The following is a 19,030-nucleotide window of genomic DNA, read 5'->3' on the forward strand; positions in this document are numbered from 1 at the left end:
CTAATCTTCCTTTTGGTTTACAGTTGTCAATGAGGCCTTAAGATTACAATTTGAACCATATATAGTTATGTGTAACTCAGTAAGTTTCTGTGTGATAGCACATGTATGTATTTCTGTGTATCAACACATATTTATATGTGTAAACATTTATATAAGCTCACCATAACTGCATTCATCTTCTATGTATTATCTATCTATCTATCTATCTATCTATCTATCTATCTATCTATCTATCTATCTATCTATCATCTATCTATCTATCTTTCTATCAATCATCTATCTACCTATCATCACCATCACCATCATCTGTCTATCAATGAAATAGAAACAATTACAAAATTTAAACTTGGTCAGTTTGATTCTGTGAAGTTGGTGCTTTGCTATTTGTTAAAACCATCAGTGGGGGAAATATGCAGTAAGCTCAGACATTTATAAAAGAAGGCTGATATAAGCTTGTGACTTTGGATGGCTTATATTACTGCAGAGTTGTGTCGCTTTTAAGCAGTACATCGAATAGACATTTTGAGATTTACTTTGGATCTTTACAGAGTGAATTTCTAGTTAGTAATATTGGTGCATTTTAACAACGCAATACCAAAATCAGAATAGCTGGATCCACTAGACCCACCTTGTATGATGGATGCATGCACCCACCTTATCAACTGTCATTTCCCTCGTATGTGGAAATGAGGGTTGCTGACCATTTCTGCTATTTGATGTTATGTTCTGTGTTGCACTGTGTTGCTACTGATTAAATTTTGAGCTTTTCCTAATTCACTATTTCTATTGATTTTAATGTTAAGAAATAATCTAGCTACACATCTACACCTATCTATCCATCTGTCTGTCTGTCTGTCTATCTATCTATATATCTATCTATCATCTACCTATCGATGTATCTGCTATCATTTATCTATCTCTAATCATTATTTATGTTTGTTAATGATGTGTGTGTGTGTGTGTGTGTGTGTGTGTGTGTGTGTGTGTGTGAATATGCCATGGTGCTCTAGTGGAGGTCAGAGGACATCCCTATGGAGTCAAATCTCTTCTGTCCTTGTGTGTTCTAGGAACCAAACTTGGGTTATCAGTCTTGTGAATTAATTACTTCTCCCCTCTGCACCATTTCTCTGGCCTGACAGAACTTAACTGTTTTGAAAAAACAAACATTCACCACATAACATGCTTTTAATAACATGACATTTTCATAAATGGTGTTTGTTTAAGTCAGAGTGCACATACCTTTGTAAACAAATTAGCATAATTCAGCAAAAATGCTTTTTCTTAGTGCAAACTTAAATAACTATGCATTTACCATGCAGTCGTCTTAAAACAGCAAAGAATATTTTAACCTAAATCTAGCTTCTTCTTTTTGGTTTCTAATGAAGCTGTTTATTGAAAGGTATAATCAATTAGAATTTGAACAGTTTTGTTCAATTTAATGATTAAGGTGTCACTGAAGTAAAAATTCCTGTTTTGATAAGTGGAATTAAAAATAATTTTAAAATTATTTAAATAAATTTAAATAATTAAAAATATTTCTTACTCAACTTAAAATTCTTTTCTACTTTCACATGCTGAGTAAAAGGTATACTGAACAGTTTATATATATTTTTTGCTCAGAAAACCTCAAAGAAAAGTCTCTGGACAATCATATCCAGTGAAATAAAGTGGAAGTCAGTACTAAGAAATACTGTGTTAACATGAAAATGCCCACTCTGTTTGGACACAGTCCCCAAGCTGTTGTCCTTCTGACATCCTAGCATTCTGTGTCCCATGTTGCCATTCACCTAGATCTACAGTTAGTATAAAAGAATACCTCCCTTCCAAAGTGGTCTTTAATAAGAATTATAGTTTTCTTTTACATAGGAGCTTTTTCAGAAGCATTATCATGTGAATCAAAAGTAGAATTATAGATCAGAAGCCTGAGTGAAACTTGATTGGGTTTAGCTTGGGTCATACACCTTTGAGTAACAACCAACATTCTTAACTTGGGCATTATATCACTTGTAAACTTCTCCTTTATATGTTACTTATATCTAAGAAATAAATATCAAAATATCAAAGCTTATTTTTAGTATTAAATACTGTGCGGTCTCACTGACATATACCTCGTAGGACAGGCATGGCCTGTTTCATCTTCTGCTTGTTCTTGTTGATTATCACAAGGAAGGCAGAGATTCTTAGTTTTCTAAGTTGCTTTTGCTTTTGCTGATTTGGGGTAGTATGAATGTCTGAAGCAGGTGAGATGCTGGAGAACACATATCTTCTTGGTGAGACTCCACTACCTAAAGGGTGAATCCACTTCACTTCATAAGACTGGATTCTTCGTAGACTGTTCAAGCACTTTTTAGACAGGCACTAGCTTACAGTACCACACAGAGTTCAGCATATCAAGAACATAAAGTGAGCGGAAGAATGAGAATGCTGCACAAACAGCTTGCCTCATGTATGCCAGCAATGTTTCTTTGCTTCTTTCTAATTTCCAATGTGCCAATGAAAAAGACTTGCTTGCGCCGCGTCAGGAGGCCTTCAAAGGAACCTGCTGCAGAAAACCCTGCTTTGTGCACAGCGTAGAAGAAAAACTTAGGAGTTCAGGGACTCAGTTCTTGACTGGCTTCACAGTCAGCATAGACAAGTGTTCTCAATGAAGTGAAGAATATTAAGCCTCTTGCCGGGTGGTGGTGGCACACGCCTTTAATCCCAGCACTCGGGAGGCAGAGCCAGGCGGATCTCTGTGAGTTCGAGGCCAGCCTGGGCTACCAAGTGAGTTCCAGGAAAGGCGCAAAGTTACACAGAGAAACCCTGTCTCGAAAAACCAAAAAAAACCAAAAAAACAAAACAAAAAAACACAAAAAAACCCCCCCAGAATATTAAGCCTCTTAATGAATTTCAAATTAATTACTAATCACTATTCATTTATTTATTCCAATATATTTGTTGAATGTATACCCTGTGTTAACTTCTGCTCTAATTCACAGAAATAAACAAAAAGTCCTGACTCAGAGTTAGTTTTTCATTTAAATACAGATGAGAATAAATCAATTAATACATAGAGTATCAAACATTGACAGGAATTATGATTTCCAGTTATTCTATTGCAATGCAATTTTCACTTAATATTTTTTCCAAAATATCCATTTTACTATCCTAAATTTCCTTAACTTCTAGAACCATTTAACCTATTTGGATTGAACATATCTGAAAATCTACCTTTGGATTTTCTTTCTTCTTTAGACACATTTGTTCCCATCTTATATCTGAATTAGGTGAGCTATAAATACCAAGAACATTATTATCTCTTTCTAGTATATGCTTGATGAACTCCAATTTCATGTATCCTGAAACCTAGTTGATACTCCTTGTTGTACTTTGGGCTAGAAATTATAAGGCATCTTGGGATAGAGATTATAAATAGAGGTTATAACAAGTTCTCTCAGATATGGGCTTCCACATGTCTATAACTTTGAATCTACTCAGAAGTCATGAGTCAGCATAGATGATTAGAATAATGTCTCTACTTATGTCACACACTGAGATCCAAAGGGGTTAATTCCTCTTTCATAGAATTCTAGAAGCCAGTAAAGGATTTTAATGATCAAGTAGGCCTCCCTCCTGCTTCAGAACAGAGCAATGATTTGACCTAAAATGAAGAACCACACTGTCAATACTAACTGTCCACTTTTATTTTGACCTGGATGGGAATGAGAACCTGTCTGGAACAACCAACTACAGTGAAATGTCACTTAAAGGAGCTATAGAAAATGTCAGCAGAGGTCAGCAAGGCTGGTGTGACATTGTCAGAGGCCAAATGACGGCACTGAAGCTAGTTCCTTAAAACTCTACTACTTTCCCAAGACAGTGTTAAGAGGTGCTGTGATGGAATGAGAAGCAGCTGAAGTCACCACAGCTGAAGCCTGCAAACCACTTTCCCTGTCAGCCACATTTGATGAGATGGGCAGTTTTCTATCATTTGACAGCATTTTTCCCATCATACATACTATATATACAACAATTCCCTCAATGTCTTAAATTCTATATTGTTTTTTCCATTCTTTAGAAGACATTTTATTTGTTTTCCAAAATTATAAGAAGGAAGTTCCAATCCAAATCACACAAATTTGAATTTTGAAGCATAGTAACTGACCTAGATGTTACCACCATTAAAACCACGGTCTACTGAGTCATATGCTGAAAAGGAAACCTTTTCTCCTGCGTTTTGTGCTTCCTATTTTTATGTCAATTTGACAAATGCTAGAGTCATCTGATACGTAGGACGCTAATTGAGACAATACCTGCATAAGAACCAGCTGTAGCGCATTTTCTTAATTGTTGATGGAAGGGAGAGGGCCAAGTCCACTGTGGGTGGTGCTCTTTCTAGGCTGCTGGTCCTTGATTCTATAAGAAAGCAGGCTGATCAAGACATGGGGAGCAAGCCAATAAACAACATTCCTCTCTGGACCTGTGCATCAGCTCCTGTCTCCAGGTACCTGCCCTGTTTGAGTTCCTGTTTTCCCTTCCCTCAATGGACTAGGATGTGGCAATCAAATAAACCCTTTCCTCCTCAAGTTGCTTTGATCATGGTTTATCATGACAGCAATAGAAACCCTAACTAAGACAATACCGCTTCACTCTACCCCTCCCTCTCACATCATTCTTTTCAGCAAGTCCATTTCCTACCTTCATGTCATCATCTTTTTGTGTATAACCCACTGAGTTTAATTAGAGTTACTTCCCAGAGCATTGGTGGGAAATTATTCAGTGGAAGAAAGACGGTGTATTTGTGGCTACACCACTGAAGTAAGTGACATCTACCATCGACTCTTCCATGAATTGATAGGCCAAAACATTTTTTGTCTTACACAGATAACAATGGCGACAGTGAGTTCACGAGTGCTCTGGCTATGTTGCTTCTCAAAGACACCTTTGTGTTGCATGTCTTCCCATCCTTCACTTTATAATCTTCCTACCTGCCTTTTGCTAGGTTCCTTGAGCATAGCTGCATTGAGTTCACTTTTGAAATGCCTGTGTCATTCCAAGATGATGGCATTTCATAGCCCTTCTTCCTATCTTCTGGGTCTTAACATTCTTTGTAACCCCTCTTCCATAATGTTCTCTAAGATTTAGATCAGGGATATTGCAGCTTCCCATTTGGGACAGAGCATGCCATCATCACTTATTCTCAGAATTTTGGCAATTTATGGGTTTTTGAGTTAACCACTATCTGCTGTCATGAGAAACTTCTCTGATAAAGGCTATACCTTTTTTTCTAAGAAATATATTTATTCTGTGTTGTTGACTTAGAATTATTGTCTTTTTGTGTTCATGGATCTGGACTTTTCATGGCTTTCTAAAGTTCCTGAATATTATATTCATGAGATTTCTTTTGAAAAAAAATCTACCATTTTCTATGAAAGAATTAATTCCTCTACTCTGTTTTCATGTCTTGCTGTTCTGTCATTTACACAATCTATTCTGTTGATCAGAATTTCAACCCAATTTTTTTATTTGATATACCATAATTTTCATATACAAATTCATTTCATTTCTATTTTTCAGTGTTTCTCGTTGTTGAATTTACTTTTCATGTCCTAAATTATTTTCATTATTTTGGTTAGCCATTTGTGTTTGTGTCTGGGCTTCAGTCAGGAGTTTATTCTTTCTAAGTTTATTCGGATGCTTGTTGGTATCTTCTTCGAACTCCTTGAACTCTTTAAATGTCTCTATAGTTTCTCCTTCCAGTTGTGCATTTTGAGATTCATATACATTGATTTCCTTTCAGAACTTCAGTATAAGATTGATGACATTGAGGAGAAAACATTGTCTACATTTTTCACATTACATTTGTGTTTGTGATGGAACTCTGGCAACTCTGAGTTTGGTTGTTGGCTGTGTTTTCTGGTATTAATTTATAGTCCATCTTTGTTAAGTGGGATTTTTGTTCTATTTTGCTGTCACCCTATCTTGATTGGTTTTTGATCAGGGAAAGATGTGTTTGAAACTTGTTATTTTGATCACTATATGTTGATTTGTGTGGAGGCTGAGGGGATTCCAATTCTGTGACTACTTGGGGAGGAAGGTGTCACTGGGGTCCTACTGGCTGCATCCATGGCTGCTTGAGCAGGTTCCTCGGGGCAGTTGGAAGAGTGGGACTGAGGACTGTTACTACCAGCTGAGAATATTAATAGCTTCTTTAGCAATGTCATACAGTGGGCATCTGAGTGAGGTTCAGTGGTCTATGTCCAGCTGCCATTTTTTGACTTTCAATGTTTTGTCCCAGAGCAGATGGTAGAGTGAGATAGAAATTTCTTATCACTGCTAGTTCTGTGTACCACTCGGGCTAAGTCCCGGGGCATAGCCAGAGGCAAAGACAGATGTTCTCAAGGGGTCTTGCCATGGGAGGCTGTATGTGTCTGCTTTTTACTAAGACAGGAACTTATTATGTAGCTCTGGCTGGCCTAAGTCTCTGTGTTGACTATCCTTACCTCTAATTGTGGTAATCCTCTAGCCTCTGCCTTCTGAATGCTTGAGATATCAGGTTTCCTCACCACTGCAAAATATAATTTTATTAATCTAATTAGGCAGATCATTTTTAGGTACACATGCATTTTTCTGTCAGTTAATAATGAGGTGTTTATATGTTCTGCATAAATGAAGGGGTTACAAAATGCCACGGGGCTATCACTGTATCATATGTTCTGGCTGGTATTTTCCTCATATGCTTTTCAGTGGTCCCAATGTGCTGTCAAATGAGTGCCAATTAACTGTTAAATTTAACAGGTTGTCAGAAGTTATTAAAGTAAAAAAGTTCAAGTATGGTCCTGATTTCTGCTCATTTACAGTTCCTAGTACCCCTTGTAGGGATGAATTAACTTTGGAAGATATGATAGTACCCCAAAGAGTAATGAGATGATCCTAATTGTTTTTGAGCTCCCATTAAGGAGATGCACCAATTATTCTTCTGCTTGTTGTGACAAACACCTAACAGGAGCAACTTGAGGACAAGGGAAATTACTATAGCTTGTGGTTGGAGGACGCATTCCATCATGGCAGGGAAGGCATGGTAGTCACAGCAGCTGCTGATACAGCATAAGGAACATAGGGCAGCTGATCACACTGTGTTCAAAGCCATGGAAATCTTCAGAGCATAAGCTGAATACACCCTGATTCTTTGCCAGAATGTAACACAAATGGCCCGGATCCATGTTCCCAACAATGTCCTTGTTCCTTTCTGAAACATGAGAAAATTTTTTGCTGTCCTCAGTTCTATTAAGCTCTGTTTACAGTTGCCTATGAGCTTTCTGGCTCCAACCTCTCCTTCATTCCAATGACTTCATTTGTTGGTTTCATTTCCTTTTTTCTTTTCTATTTTCCTTCCTTCCTTCCTTCCTTCCTTCCTTCCTTCCTCCCTCCCTCCCTCCCTCCCTCTCTCTCTCTCCTCCCTCCCTCCATCCTTCTCTCTCTCTCTCTCTCTCTCTTTCTCTCTCTCTCCTCCCTCCCTCCCTCCTTCTCTCTCTCTCTTTCTCTTCTAGTCACTTATCTCATTGCTGTCACAAAATACCACATCTAAACAACTTAACAAGAAAGGATTATTTCGGCTTACTCATTAATGCTACAATTCATCACAATGAGGGCGTCCTGGCTAGTGCAGCTCTTACTGAGGTGGTAGAAGCATGAGGCACCTGATCACATGCAGTCAGGAAGCAGAGAGAGCTGAGTATGATGCTCAGTTCACTTTCTCCTTTTCACTCAGTCTGGAAGCCTACCCCCTGGTGCAATGCTTAAACATTTCTGGTAACACCCTCATTTATGGACCTGCGCAGAGATTTGTCCAACCGAGTTGACGATGCAGATTGACCAGCACAGAGGAGTAATCTATTTACTTGGCTGTTTATAGCTACTACTGTATTCAGTCAATTTTTAGTGATGTACCCATGGCAAATATTCAACATACCTACACACAAAAGATAAACATAGAAATAAGCTTTGTTTTATCTTCTAATGTTTCAGTCTATGCTGATAAGATTAAATGTTTTGTTAATCAAAATTGTAGTTCTACCAAGGCGGAAGTAATTTGACTTTTAATATTAAATCTGTCCATGATGCTGAGTGAAAGAACTCCAGCCATGTAGCTTTCACTGAGATGAAATATATACATCTAATTTTTTAAAGCTCTTTATTATTAATTTTTTTGAAAATCATAGGAAATTTTATGAAAGTTATAGACTAGATAGGAAAAGTAGGCTTCCTAGTCATACACCAATTAATGATGAGGGTTATACATCATTAAATCATGTTTTATTTGGGATAACATCTTAGAGCATTCTTTATCCTGGAATGTATAGATAACAAGTATACACAGCTATATTATAGGCTGTTGCCTCTTTCTCACAAGCTGCAAATCTATATAGCAGGTTATAATACTGCATGCTATGGCAATTATAACACATGCTGAAATCAATAAAATAGAAACAAAGAGAACAATACAAAAAATTAATGAAACAAAGAGTTGGTTCTTTGAGAAAATCAACAAGATAGACAAGCCCTTATCCAAACTAACCAAAAGACAGAGAGAGAGCATCCAAATCAACAAAATCAGAAATGAAAAGGGGGACATAACAACAGACATTGAGGAAATCCAGAGAATCATCAGGTCATACTTCAAAAACCTCTATTCGACAAAACTGGAAAACCTAAAAGAAATGGATAACTTTCTGGATAGGTACCACATACCTAAGTTAAATCAAGACCAGATAAACTATTTAAATAGTCCAATAACCCCTAACGAAATAGAAACAGTCATTAAAAGTCTCCCAACCAAAAAAAGCCCAGGACCAGATGGTTTCAGCGCAGAATTCTACCAGATCTTCAAAGAAGAGTTAATACCAATACTCTCTAAATTGTTCCACACAATAGAAACAGAAGGAACATTACCAAACTCCTTCTACGAGGCTACAATTACCCTAATTCCTAAACCAAACAAGGATACAACAAAGAAAGAGAACTACAGACCGATCTCCCTCATGAACATTGATGCAAAAATACTCAATAAAATACTGGCAAACAGACTCCAAGAACACATCAAAACAATTATCCACCATGATCAAGTAGGATTCATTCCAGGGATGCAAGGGTGGTTCAACATACGAAAGTCCGTCAATATAATACACCATGTAAATATTTATATATTTAAACATATCTCAATGTTGGAAAGTCCAGTTTAAAAATATACACCAGACTGAAAAGCACTCCAGTTTTATGTGGAGCTCACTATGAATTGACCTTGGAGAAGTAGAAGTTATCTGGGTAAATCAGTTAACAAACACAAGGACCTTGGGCATTCCTGAATGCTATTGTAGACTTTATAAACATTGCACTTGTTCTTCACTTAGTGTCATTTTTATGGGTCTTTCTTCAATCATAAGGTCACCTGAGTAGATTGTGACACTATAAATTTTCATACAATTACCTTTTGAACCACATTGCAGTCTTCACGAAATGGAGAGGTTGGTCATCACAAAATGGATTCCATTTTTGGGTTTTTTGTTATTGTTTTGGTTTTGATTTTTTTAAAGAGAAAGAATGTGAAGTTGGGTGACAGAAAAATCTAGGAAGAAGAGTTGATGGGGGAAAATAATATTATCAAATATATTTGTTGCATGAAAAATTTTAGATGAAAAATTAATATGCTTAAAACGCAAGTGCACTGTACACATGTATTAAAATTTTCTAAAATAATGGTAAAAGTATGTATATTAAGTATATACCATAAATACAGTAATTTATGAGTATTATCAACTGGGATGCTCAGATCAACAGTGCTATTCTTTGTTATGATTGACAGCACAATAATTTATATATATATGTGTGTGTATATGTATGTATATATATATATTAATATTACATCAGTATATCACAAGAAGGTGGACAATGTTTTGTCTTATAGCAAGACTGCTAAGACAGAATTGGATATAGTGGTCTTTCATTTCATTATTATCTTATGTGACAACTATCATAAATGTTAACTGTGATTGAATGAAATGTTTTTGCACATGACTGTGCTTGACTCAAAAGCACATTCTGACTTAATGATAGCAAGCTTTCAGTGAAATTTAAAGAAACATTTTTTATTTCCTGCCTTTAACACAAAGATTAGAAGATGACATTATTTTAATCATAAGTGTGTAGAAGTTTAAATACCAAATATAAATGATTGGGGCAATGTATTAAAATGAATTAAATTTTAGTCATGTGCTTTTGTGTCTCTTTCTCTGTGTGTATACACACACACACATACACACAAACACACATACACAAGGAGAGCAAAGAAATACCATTGGGGAGCCTGAGAGAGAATTAAGGAGGGTGACCTTGTTGACCTCTTTTAGGCAATGCCCGCCTTCACCAAGCCTAGTCATTATGGGATTGTCCTTCACCCTATTGGTTAAGTACATAGACAGCATAAGTATTGTGGAATCTATCTCTATACCTGAGCTGATCTCTGTTTAATCATCTGTTCTCTCTTACACTTAGAACGTTCCATCCAGTGTCTCATAAACAAATATTTTCCCCGAAGGAATGAATAAACTATACATCAAAATGAAGAGTTTAAAACTGCTCATAAGATGTATATTTAAAATTGGTTTAAATTGGTTTCTGCATGGAAGATTATTCGTGAGGGTGTGCATCAAAATGAGAGAAAAGAGATAAATGTAAAAGAAAATACATAGTTTTCTCAGGTTCTCATATGACTTGTAACGGCAGTGCAAGGAGGAGTTGCAGTTCAAATTGTCTGACATCAAAGATATACAATCTTTCCTTATCCTTGGAATGCAAGAAGAGAGTCACTTTTTATTAGTTTGTTGAGTATTTACTAGATACCAGGTCTTTGCTAGATCCAGGTGGTATGATACTAAAAGTGTGAAAAGATATACAGCATTAACTAATGATTGTGTGTGTGTGTGTGTGTGTGTGTGTGTGTGTGTGTGTGTGTGTGTGAAAGTTGGACAAGACAGACACATGATCTACTGAAAATGATTAGTGTCTTTCAAGGATCATAGTAGTGATATATAATTACAAGCAAATTCTTTCAATTGAAGGGAAATTCATTTATAAGTAATAACTTGGGAGCAGTATTACGGGGTGTTGTGTGACTTGTCCTGCAGAGACATGAATGCCTATTCATCTCAAACAGGGTACCAATGATACACCAAAAACATGCTACTCAAGCCTAGCATGGTTAACTGATGAGTTTATTAGGGTTACTCTGGGAGCATAGTTGAGGGATCTCTTTACAGAAGCACTGGTGTAGATGCTTTGTAAAATATGTGTTATGCATATTTAATGTTCGTTTTAACATGGATGGTACTGCTTGTGTATGAGGTAGCTAAAAGTTATCTTGATGGTGAAATGAGCAGGGAATCATGAGTTAAGTGGCAGAAAATGGCTAAAATTATGTTATATTTCTTTTCAAGTTTATTTATTTATTTATTTGTTTATTTTATATCCTGACTGCAGGTTCCCTTTCCTCCTTACCTTCCATTCCCTTTCCTCATCTCCCCTCTACCTACCCTCTCAATCCACTCCTCCTCTGTTTCTGTTTAGAAAAGGGCAGGTCTCCCATAGGTGTCAATAAAGCATGGCACATGAAATTGCTGTAAGACTAAGAACCTCTCTCTGTACCAAGGATGGACAAGGCAACCCAGTATGAGGAACAAGGTTCCCCCAAACAGTCAAAGCGTTAGAGACAGTCCCTGCTCCCACAAGCTACACAACTATCACATATATCAGAGGGCCTAGACTGGTCCCATGTAGGACCCCTTGTTATTGGCTCAGACTCTGTGAGCCCCCATGAGCCGAGGCTACTTGTCTCTGTGGGTTTTCTTGTGATGTCCCTGACTACTCTGACTTGTACAATCCTCCCTCCCTCTGTTCAGGATTCCCAGAGCTCAGCCTGATGTTTTGCTATGGGTCTGTGCATCTGTTTCAATCAGATACTGGATGAAGGTTCTCTGATGACAATTAGGGTAGTCACCAATCATGTTTGTCTTTCTGGTCTGGGTTACTTCACTCAGGATGATTTTTTTTCTAGTTCCATCCATTTCCCTTCAAATTTCACGATGTCATTGCTTTTAACAGCTAAATAATACTCCATTATGTAAATGTACCATATTTTCTTTATCCTTTCTTCAGTTGAGGGGTATCTATGTTGTTTCTAGGTTTTGGCTATTACACATAAAACTGCTATGAACATAACTGAGCAAGTATCCTTGTGGTATGATTGAGCATCCTTTGGGTATATGCCCTAGAGTGGTATAGTTGGGTCTTGAGGTAGATTGATCCCAAATTTGCTGGCTTCAGGTTGCGGTCTTTGATCCACTTTGACTTGAGTTTTGAGCAGGGTGACAGATATGGGGTATGGATTTATTTCCATTCTTCTACATCTGGCACCCTGTTATACCAGCACCATTTCGTAAAGATGATTTCTTTTTTCCATTGTATAACTTTGGCTTCTTTGTCAAAAATTAAGTGTCCATAGGTATGTGAATTTACATCTGGGTCTTCAATTCTATTCCATTGATCCACTTGTCTCTTTTTATGCCAATACCATGCAGTTTTTATTACTAAAGCTCTGTAGTAGAGCTTGACATAAGTGATGGTGATAACTCTAGAAGTTCTTTTATTGTACAGGATTGTTTTAGCTATCTTGAGTTTTTTTCTTTATCCACCTGAAGTTGAGTACTGTTCTTTCAAGGTATGTTAAGAATGGTGTTGGAATTTTGATGGGTATTGCTTTCAACCTTTAGCTTGCTTATGGTAAGATGTCCATTTTTGCTGTTAATCCTACTGATCTTTGAGAATGGGAGGTCTTTCCATCTTCTGATATCTTCTTAATTTCTTTCTTCAAATACTTGAAGAATTTGGGAAGTTGGGAAGAAAATATATTTTAAAATAGGAGTGATTCAGTTTACAGATGGAAGAAAATTGCTGAGAAAAATATACTGTAGCTTGGGGTTAAAGATTGATTTCAGTTCTCAAGAAGTTATTCATACCATTGGTTTAAACATAAAAAGAAAACCCTTTTATATGTTAATAAGGAATGAAGTGGACTGGTAAAAGTGGCAAAATGAAATGCAGTTTTACTCAAAACATAAGCTTACTGTATGCTTGAAAGGTGTTGAGGTTTTTGTGACAAACTTATGCCATTTTGTATCTTCTTTGCTCCATCCAAAGTATAGAATAATATAAATATCAAAGGATGGTAGCGAAAATCCTCTGTACACCAATATTCTAAGGTGTTACATTTTAAATAACATTGAGACAATTATTAGTAACTCGGTAGGCCTTACTTGCTTAAGTTCTGCTGAACTATATTGAGTTTGTGCCATAGACTAGTATCTTATGAATTTCTAACAAGTCCTTAACAGAGAAGTGAAACTGTATAGAGTAGTAAAGATTTATTCTTAAAGAGTAGCTAAAGCGTGTAAGTATATTTACAATTGTATTTTGTACAAATATTTAGAATAGTAGTCATGGTTTATTTACCTTTTTTAGTCTACCTTTTATTGAATATTCCCAAAAAGATTTTTTATCAAGGCCTACTTTTTTAATTTTGTATTTTATGAGATTGATTTTAAAAATTACCAGTGTTTTGTTATGAACAGACAGTAGTGTTCATTGGGGCGTGTCTACTTAATTCATATTCACATACCAGAGAGCTCTGATTCAATGTATAAGGATTTCTTAATGATATTGAATTTTTTGATATATTTCTTTATCATATGAAGTATTTTCTTTGATTTTTAAAATTCTAATTTTGACAGGTGAATGTCAATAAGGATGTTTAAGTCCTGGACAGCTGTTTTGATTCTTGGATTCATCTTCCTGGAGTCCGAAGGAAGGCCAACAAAAGAATCAGGATATGGCATTAAATCTTATCAACCTCTTATGAGATTACGACATAAGGTATGGCCTAGTTTTCAGTCTATTCAAATGCCATCTAGTCGATTTGTAAACTAAGAGATTAAATGTGAGTTTACTATTCATTTAGGGACACTTATTTCCAAACATGCTTTCAATAATTTTCATTTTGTAAAACAATGAAGCTTTAAAAATGGGAAATATCAGCAACTGAAAAATTACAGTTTTGTGAATAAAATACTGTCTTGATGATGAATAGATGTATTCTGATTATAAAACATAGTGCAGTAGGTAGGAGCTGGGGAGAGAGATTAATGGGTAAGAGCACATATGGTTGTTGCAAAGAACCTGAGTTTGGTGCACAGTTTATCTGGTATCTCATATCCACCCCAGCTCCAGGGGATCTAGCATCTTCTAGATTCTATGCCAGTTGCACGCACATGTACATAAAACAACAAAGTCACGCACATGTGCACATCACTAAAAAATAAAATCATTCATTAAAAACATGTTAAAATTTCTCCTGAGTATTAGTAATGACTTATATACCAAGAGTTAAGACAGAGTCAGTCAGTTAATTTCTATTATTTTTATACATATCTTAGAGTATTTTAAAGCGAAAACAATGTATTACTTTCTATAAATCTCTACAAAGATACATGTTCACATATGCATATGTTGGAAAAGTTCAGTGTCAATAGAAATTATTGAATATTTTTATGTCATCAAAAATCATTAAATTTTAGGTTCTGTAACATAAAAAGAGAAGTGTTTCTTAGAAAAAACTTTTTCATGTTCAACTTTTTTAACTTCAAAATAAACAAGTTTAACTTATGATATCACATATACAGTAAATGATAATTTTGTGCTGCTTTTTTGCTTTAAAATGCATGTCTTGAGATCAGAAACCTTATCCATGCCCTTCCTGGTACTGTGAGACACTTTTGTGGTAAATTCTTGGTAGAGAATTAATGGATAAAATGCTTAATTATATATCATTGGTTTTCTGCATAATACAAGACCACAGATTTGTGCATCAGTGTGAATATTTATGAGAATATTTTTCAGTTAAATTTACATGTTAAAATATGATATACTTATCTATGCAGTTTGACCTATTTTAAAAGAAAAATATAACTGAATGAATTAAACTTGAGAAGAACATACATGCTCTAAAATTATTATATCTTAATATTTTTATTGTACCCCTATTTCTAAATCAATAGCAATGATATATGATGGTTGGTATTTAGAAAACAGGACAGGAATTGCCATGAAAACACATCACTTTTAAGCAGCTTTGTTCAGCTCTAAGATTAAGCTGTATATAAAAGGTACCTAGTGACAGTGTGTATGTGTGTAAGCCTGTATGTGCTCATACGTGTGTGTGTGTGTGTGTGTGTGTGTGTGTGTGTGTGTGTGAAAGTGGATATTTAAAAAGAGTGAGAGAAACTAAACTGAACAAGCCGTGGGAAGCAAGACAGTAAGTAGCATTTCTTCATAGTGTCTGCTTCACTGGCTGCCTCTAGGTTCCAGTCCTGGGTTCCCATCTTGAGTTCCCTCAATGAACAACTGTGATTATGACAAGTAAGCCAAATAACATCCAAGTTGCTTTTGGTAACGGTGTTTATCATAGTAAAGAAAGCAAACTAAGACAACCTACATACTCAGTACATTTTGAAGCAAACAAAAAAGGGACTAATTTGTCAAATCATATTGAAATGTTACAACAGATATGAACATATGCGTACATATTTCATCATCTCCAGCTGTATGTATCAAAAATGTGATTAAAATTCATATGTCTGTATCTTGCAGTAAAAATGAGTAACAATAAACTTGCCATGCTAATTATAGAAATCTTAATTATACTCTACAAATATAAGTCTGAGGGAGAGCTGATTGTGTGTTTTACTAATGTGTTTATCTCACTACATTTATGCAACATCATCTGAGGCATTTCATTAGCACCCAGGAACTGCAAAATGCAATCACTAAATCCAAACCACACAAAGTTCTGCTTTTATTTATTATGTTTTTAAACTTAGATATGGTGTACTCTTGTACATGCCACTTTCTTACACATTGTCATTTAATTGTGGTGTCGTCTGGGATACAGGACTGCTCTTCCTCTTCATTTGAGTGATGTTATTATAACTCAGTGAGCTGAACTGAAGTAGCCTTCCTAAGAGCAAGAGAATGCAACAGCCATCATCAACAAAACAGGAAAATAAGAATGTAGGACAGAGGTTGGGCAGATACACCCTAAAATTAAAGACAGTAGTCATAAAGTAACATGATAATGACCTAAGAGAAATGTCTGTTTCTTAGACTGTTGCCTCTGCTCCCCCCAAAGCAAAACAACTGTATTTTCATATTGTTTTCTGAAGTGAGTATCTACTGATGGTGATTGTAGCCTAGCTTAGGGCAACCTTCAAAAGAGGACTTACTAGGAGAAATAGAAATCACCTGGGTTATTGCTTTGATACCAGGAATCTGCACCACAGGCATAGTTCAATAATGATAGACTACCATGTGCATTGTGAAGAGTTTCAAAATTTTGAGACATTGGTGCCACTTGAGAATTAGTATAGTTGGAGTACCAGACAACATCAGATGTAACTGTGTCACCAGATATTTATTTCTATGTAGCTGCCACTCCAACTTTATTCTCTATGTTAGGTCCCATAATTTTCGTATTGCCTCTATTTTCATTTTATATTATTGACTTCATTCTCTACATTAGATCCTTTAATTTTATGGGCATTCTCATGGAAGAAATGGATTTATTGCTGTTTTATAGATAAGGGAACATGATTTCATGGATGTTTAGAATCTATTTATTTTAATGTCACCCTAAATTACAGATTGGGATTTTAAAAATAGAGTCAAATAATTTGATATAGATTTTTTTTTAAAAAATGAGTGTTTTCATAGTGTTAGAACTCTGTGCCATGTGTTCACAATTTTGATACATTCTCATCCTTGTGGTCCTTACAAAAGTAGAATTACATATTTTATCACATTTATTCATTTTATTTTTAATGTGTGAGCATTTTGGCTACACGAATGTATGCTTGTCACTTGCCTGTTTGGTGTCCAGAGTAGTCAGAAGAGTGCATTGGAACCTCCAGAACTAGAATCACAGATTGTTATAAACCACCATGTGGGTACGGGGAATAGAATCTGACTTGTCCACAAGAGGAACACATCCTTTTATCTGCTGAGATGTCTCTCCAGCCCCCACAATAGTTGTTTGGATCTCTTTGTGGTTATGTGTACTCTTTCCTCCACCTCTTGATTTTTTCCCTTTATTTTCCTTTCCTCACCCCTGCCCAAGTCTCCTTGCTTGGTCAGCATGTGCGTTACAATGCCTGGTTGTGCGATAATGGTGAATTTCTGCAAAAAGTGAGATACAAGGTGTAGCAGACCACTTCAAATACACTTGCTTGCCATCTTGACCTCTGCTAGTCCTCCAGTTTCATTACTACTTGAAAACTAATCCCCTTAGTAAATTTCTCATTTACAGTGCCATGATGGTTTACAATTTCCATGACAACCATAAAACTGACTAAATAATCAATCAGGAAGAGGAGGACAGATCCTTGGGGACACTGCGACACTCTCCTAGAAATGTTAAGAATATTCTACACTTACCAATCTTTTGATCTTCCCATCCCATGAAAGTATATGACTTTTAATCTTCTGGTAATGTTGGGGGCAGCACTGAATTAGACTCCCAGTTCTGGTCTTTTACGGACCATTGAATAAAGTCTTATCTCCTTGCTTAGTATCTCCTCTGGGGCCACATGCTGTCTTCTAGTATGTTAAAGAAAGAAACTTGTCTTGGAGAAAATAAGGTACCATTGTGGCCAGTGAGTTAAGAACAGAGCTGTGTGAAGCATAATTGTCGGCACATTTTCCCATAACTGAAAAAAAATCTCCCAGAACTCTCCTTTACCCCATAGCATGACAAATATTAACCATTTAACTTCCCAGTCTGTCCAAAACACATGATGAATAATATATCTTGCTAGGGTATCACGGAACAAGGAATGGAGGACAGCTCTTTATTATGTTAATTCATTGAATTTGGGATTTGTCTGTCATCTTCTTGTGCTCCCAGCTTCCCTTCACAGATAAAGACAAAGCTAGAACTCTTTCCTATGCCTACTGCCCATCATTCCCGTGTGAAGTTTTTCTTCCTGTTCCTTTTTTTGGCTCCTTATTTCATTATCATTTTTGACATTTTCACATCTTCATTTTCCCCTTATTCCCCCGCCACCTACTAGTTGCTTACCTGGAATATCTCAGAACAAGTCAGCCTCCTCTTCTGTGTGTAACCTGTAATATTAATGTACTGGCATCTCCAGATATCAACAAGCACTTTACTTGCCGGACTGTAAATCTTCCTTGCATCAGCGCCTACCTTGCCTGCTTCTTTGCCTGTAGTGCTGATCATACTGCCACTGTATTGACTGATGGAAGACTGCATGAGGACCACAGTATTCTTTGAGTGTCTCTAATGGGGCCACTTGAAGGCCTTTAAGTGTCTGTATCTCTCTTTGACCAGAGTGTCATGTCCAGCTAACCTGGCAAATTGAAGTTGATCTATGATTTTTTTTTCTGCCCGAAATCAAAGAGTTTCCCTGTGAGGATCACTGTGTGAATGAAGCAAAGACTGTGTGAAATTTAATCATTCTTGAGAGTGTAGCTGTTCATGATGATACCATATAATTCAAAGAACTGATTTGTGAGATAAGGTTTTTTCGTTTCTTTTGCTTTTGTACTAACGCTGATAGATGTGGGCTAATGGAAAGCAGCAGGAGAGAAGTATAGGGACAAAGACAAACACTAAAGGAACCTCAGAGGCCCGGTGCCATGAGTCCTAGGCCAGCCTAGGGTACACAGTGATTTTCAGGCCATCTTAAGTTACAGTGTGGAAACCTGTCTCATATTCAAAAACAAGAAAATGTTTTCCCCCTTAATTTAAGAGACTGTGGCAACACTTGCTGAGCTAAGAGTTTTGAAAAAGTTTTAGTCATGCAAGATGAATAACTTCTGGAGATTTGATATATGATGTGCTGGCTACAGCTAACAGTAATGCATTTCT

General features: G+C 36.3%; 1 protein-coding gene across 3 annotated transcripts in view; it reads left to right on the forward strand.

Annotated features, from left to right (window-relative positions):
* The window catches only part of Fstl5 (follistatin like 5), a 596,643-nt gene that overhangs the window by 49,109 nt on the left and 528,504 nt on the right, over window positions 1-19,030 (forward strand). For all 3 annotated transcript variants that reach the window (XM_052730071.1, XM_052730070.1, XM_052730069.1), the window contains exon 2: window positions 13,821-13,962. In XM_052730071.1, coding sequence (XP_052586031.1) covers window positions 13,825-13,962 — 138 coding nt within the window. In that variant the 5' untranslated portion in view covers window positions 13,821-13,824. The remainder of the gene's footprint in view (window positions 1-13,820; window positions 13,963-19,030) is intronic.

This window comes from Peromyscus californicus, unplaced genomic scaffold (genome assembly GCF_007827085.1).
Source record: "Peromyscus californicus insignis strain IS unplaced genomic scaffold, ASM782708v3 Scaffold_9__1_contigs__length_137607984, whole genome shotgun sequence".
In the NCBI taxonomy this organism is placed as follows: Eukaryota; Metazoa; Chordata; class Mammalia; order Rodentia; family Cricetidae; genus Peromyscus; species Peromyscus californicus.